We start from the raw sequence: 3777 nt of genomic DNA, 5'->3' as shown, positions 1-3777 counted from the left end.
CCGATCTGGTGAGATTTGTAGGGAAAAACAAAACTGTGCTTGTCCTTTTAGTGGTCAAACTGGCTAAGACTTTAATGTTACAAGAGCGCTCTTTTGACCAGAGGAGGTGGGGGAGAGCTATCCAGGGGTTATTTGTTAAATTTCATATGCTGTTGAGTATATTGTAATGGCGGCCTGATGTCTGGGGGATAATGATCTTAGTGGCTACTGATCCAGAGTTCTCCCAAGCTCAGAGGCTCAGAGTAGGATTTACAGTGTTTAAGTCATGGACCCCATGTTGGGATCTTGTGTATAAAAGTGTGCCTTGTTCTCAATAAACCAGTTCTTGATCACCTTTCACTAAATCTCGGCTAGTGTTTGAGTGAGACAGCTCTAATCACTCCAGGTATCCAGCGCTCAAAGAGAGGGACCCCTTGACAGAGACACTTAAGCCGAGTGCTGAGCGTTGCCACATCTTCCAATTTAAATTTAAAAATAATTGTTTTTCTTGTGGTGGTATCCCCATCTTCGTGAATTATTTTGATAATATCCTCATCTGATAAACACATTGTGCATGTTTTAGCATCTCCGGATCTGCTCTCGGTATGCAATCAAGAAATCTCTCTGAGATGCTGAGGACAAATCACACATCAGTAAAAGAGTTTTTCCTCTTGGGGTTCGAGCTTCAGAATTTCAAGATCCCTCTATTTTTGTTCTTCCTTCTGCTTTACACTGTGACGGTGACTGGTAACATCCTAGTAATAGCCCTGGTTTATTTCACTCCCACGCTTCATTCTCCCATGTATTTCTTTCTGAGCCACCTCTCCTGGACCGACATCTTCCTCACTACGAATGTGATTCCAAACCTGCTATGCCTTATCCTGAATGAAGGGGGCTCCATATCGTTGGTGGCTTGTTTGACCCAGCTGCAATGTATTGGTGGTTCGATGGTTGTAGAGTGTCTACTCCTCGCTGTGATGTCATACGACCGATATTTGGCTATCTGCTACCCTCTCCGGTATAACTCAATCATGGACCGCAAGTTCTGCCTTCACCTGGTTTCCTGGCCTTGGGTCTTTGGCATTATGGTTGCACTCACCATAGTTGGTCTTGTCAGTCGGCTACAATTTTGTGATTCGAACATGATTAATCACTTTTTCTGTGATGTCACTCCCCTTCTAAAACTGTCATGTTCTGAGATATTTTTCATACAAACCGGGATATTCATTGCGTCCTCCTCTATGACTCTTTTACCGTTTGTATTCATTATCTCCACTTATATCAGCATATTCTGGACAATATTTAGAATATCTTCATCTAACGAGAGACATAAAACATTCTCCACGTGCAGCTCTCACCTGGCGATTGTGAGTATGTATTATGGGTCCCTGTTTGCTCTCTATGTGATACCCGACAATGGAAACTCAGTTACTTTATATAAATACCTGTCGCTGATGTATACACAAGTAACTCCGTTCTTTAATCCGGTTATATATAGCTTAAGGAATAAAACCATCAGAACATCTCTACTGAAAATGATCCAAACGACAATCAGAACATTCCCTTAATACCTTGACAAACAAAATCCAGTATAAACGTTTTTATATTCCTTTATTTTAAAGAATGAAATAAACCCTCATTTATGCTCTACTTATGATTACCAACCTGTAGTAGAACCAGTTATCTGTGTCAGAAGTCACTAGTCACTGAAATAATGTCTGAAAGTGTGCTAGAAAATGTCAGCTCGGTTTCCAACGAGTAAAAGAGAACATTTATTTTAAGAAGAAAAGTAGCTGAATTAGAAGTGCAGCCAACTTGGAGAATGTTTCCAATTGGACAATTTTGGCCTTTTTGGAATTTCTGGACCTATAAGTATATCTGTTACACTTTATATGGTCCCAAATTGACAACCGTAAACTGCTAGCCTGGATATAATGATTTGATAGACGCGTTCTAGTAGCTATTTCGGATACAGACATTATTCCGCTTTATGGAATGCCATACAATTGCAATGTTTGCCAATAATAGTGACGTCATGGCTAAATTGCAATGCATTCATTATATAAGAGCAGAAATGTGCCATGATATTATTGAACCCCAGAATTTCAAGGTATTTAATATGTTTATTTGTTCAGACGGTAGGTTTCTTTCATAACGTGTTACCATCATTTCCAATTCTCTCTTATCACACTGACCACCCCACTGAACAAATAAAATCTATTTTTCATATTCTGAATAATTACTGGTATATTACTTGTATCGTTAATAATTATTTAACCTGCGGGTACCATGGGATCTCTAATTAGGACCCAGTGCGTTGTCTGTCTGTATTGGGAGCTGACACCATCACACGCTGGGTATTTTAACTCTATATAACGCAAATAAATAGTCACTCTCCTATCTGGATGGCACAAAGAAATTAGATCCTATTAACATGAGAAAACACTCTATTTTTCTGCACGTTTCTTCATGAACAGAAAATGACAGTAAGTATATACGTTTTACTTTGGTCTATGGACGCTTCCAATTGCTGCTAATACAACCAAAAATGCAAATAGTGATCAAAGAGGCACTTCAAAAATTGACAAGGGAATTATTACCTAGGACACCAATGTAATCAATTGAAATGTTCCACTGGTTTCCATTAGATGAAGGCATTGCATTGTTGTTTGCTGAACTTTAGAGAGGATCAGTCACTTCTTTGGATTGTACATCACTAAAAAAAAAAAAAACATTGAAAAATCATGTAGAATGCGTATATATCTATTAAAGATTTAGCAAATTACATCACAATCCAGCTCAGACAAGGCAACGCCAGGGCACACAATGCAAATGAAGAGGAAAAATAGTAACATTGTTTAATTTCTCCTTGCATCTATATGCTCTTTCTATGCTGAGTGCCAGGTGCAATGGGCGGAGCTTATAACAATGATAGACAGGGAGCTGAGATGGAGGCGCCCAGTTACTGGATAAACCTACACAGTGCATCTAACATGTGTGGGAGCCTGGAGTGTCCCTTTAATAATATAAACCTACACAGTATAACTAACTGTAACCTAACCTACACAATGCACCTAACGTGTGTGGGAGCCTGGGGTGTCCCTTTAATAATATAAACCCACCCAGTATAACTAACTGTAACCTAACCTACACAGTGCACCTAACGTGTGTGGGAGCCTGGGGTGTCCCTTTAATAATATAAACCCCCCCAGTATAACTAACTGTAACCTAACCTACACAGTGCACCTAACGTGTGTGGGAGCCTGGAGTGTCCCTTTAATAATATAAACCCACCCAGTATAGCTAACTGTAACCTAACCTACACAGTGCACCTAACGTGTGTGGGAGCCTGGAGTGTCCCTTTAATAATATAAACCCACCCAGTATAACTAACTGTAACCTAACCTACACAGTGCATGTAACGTGTGATGGAACCTGGAGTGTTCCTTTAATAATATAAACCCACCCACCATAACTAACTGTGACCTAACCTACACAGTGTACCTAACAGGTGTGGGAGCCTGGAGTGTCCCTTTAATAATATAAACCCACCCAGCATAACTAACTGTAACCTAACCTACACAGTGCACCTAACGTGTGTGAGAGCCTGGAGTGTCCCTTTAATAATATAAACCCACCCAGTATAACTAACTGTAACCTAACCTACACAGTGCACCTAACGTGTGTGAGAGCCTGGAGTGTCCCTTTAATAATATAAACCCACCCAGTATAACTAACTGTGACCTAACCTACACAGTGCACCCAACGTGTGTGGGAGCCTGGAGTGTCCCTTTAATA

General features: G+C 40.2%; 1 protein-coding gene across 1 annotated transcript; it reads left to right on the top strand.

Moving 5' to 3' along the window:
* The first annotated feature begins 608 nt into the window (after positions 1-608).
* On the top strand, positions 609-1547 carry LOC134577033 (olfactory receptor 5G29-like). The gene has a single exon (XM_063435677.1). The coding sequence runs from the start codon at positions 609-611 to the stop codon at positions 1545-1547; it is 939 nt and encodes a 312-aa protein (XP_063291747.1).
* Positions 1548-3777: the final 2230 nt, after the last annotated feature.

Source organism: Pelobates fuscus, chromosome 11 (genome assembly GCF_036172605.1).
Source record: "Pelobates fuscus isolate aPelFus1 chromosome 11, aPelFus1.pri, whole genome shotgun sequence".
NCBI classification, from domain to species: Eukaryota; Metazoa; Chordata; class Amphibia; order Anura; family Pelobatidae; genus Pelobates; species Pelobates fuscus.
Note: the sequence above shows the minus strand (reverse complement) of the source record. Positions and strands in the feature narration are given on the sequence as shown.

Bases quoted from the DNA above. Each gene is read 5' to 3' on its own strand.
- LOC134577033 (XM_063435677.1), top strand. From the start codon at position 609: ATGCTGAGGACAAATCACACATCAGTAAAAGAGTTTTTCCTCTTGGGG.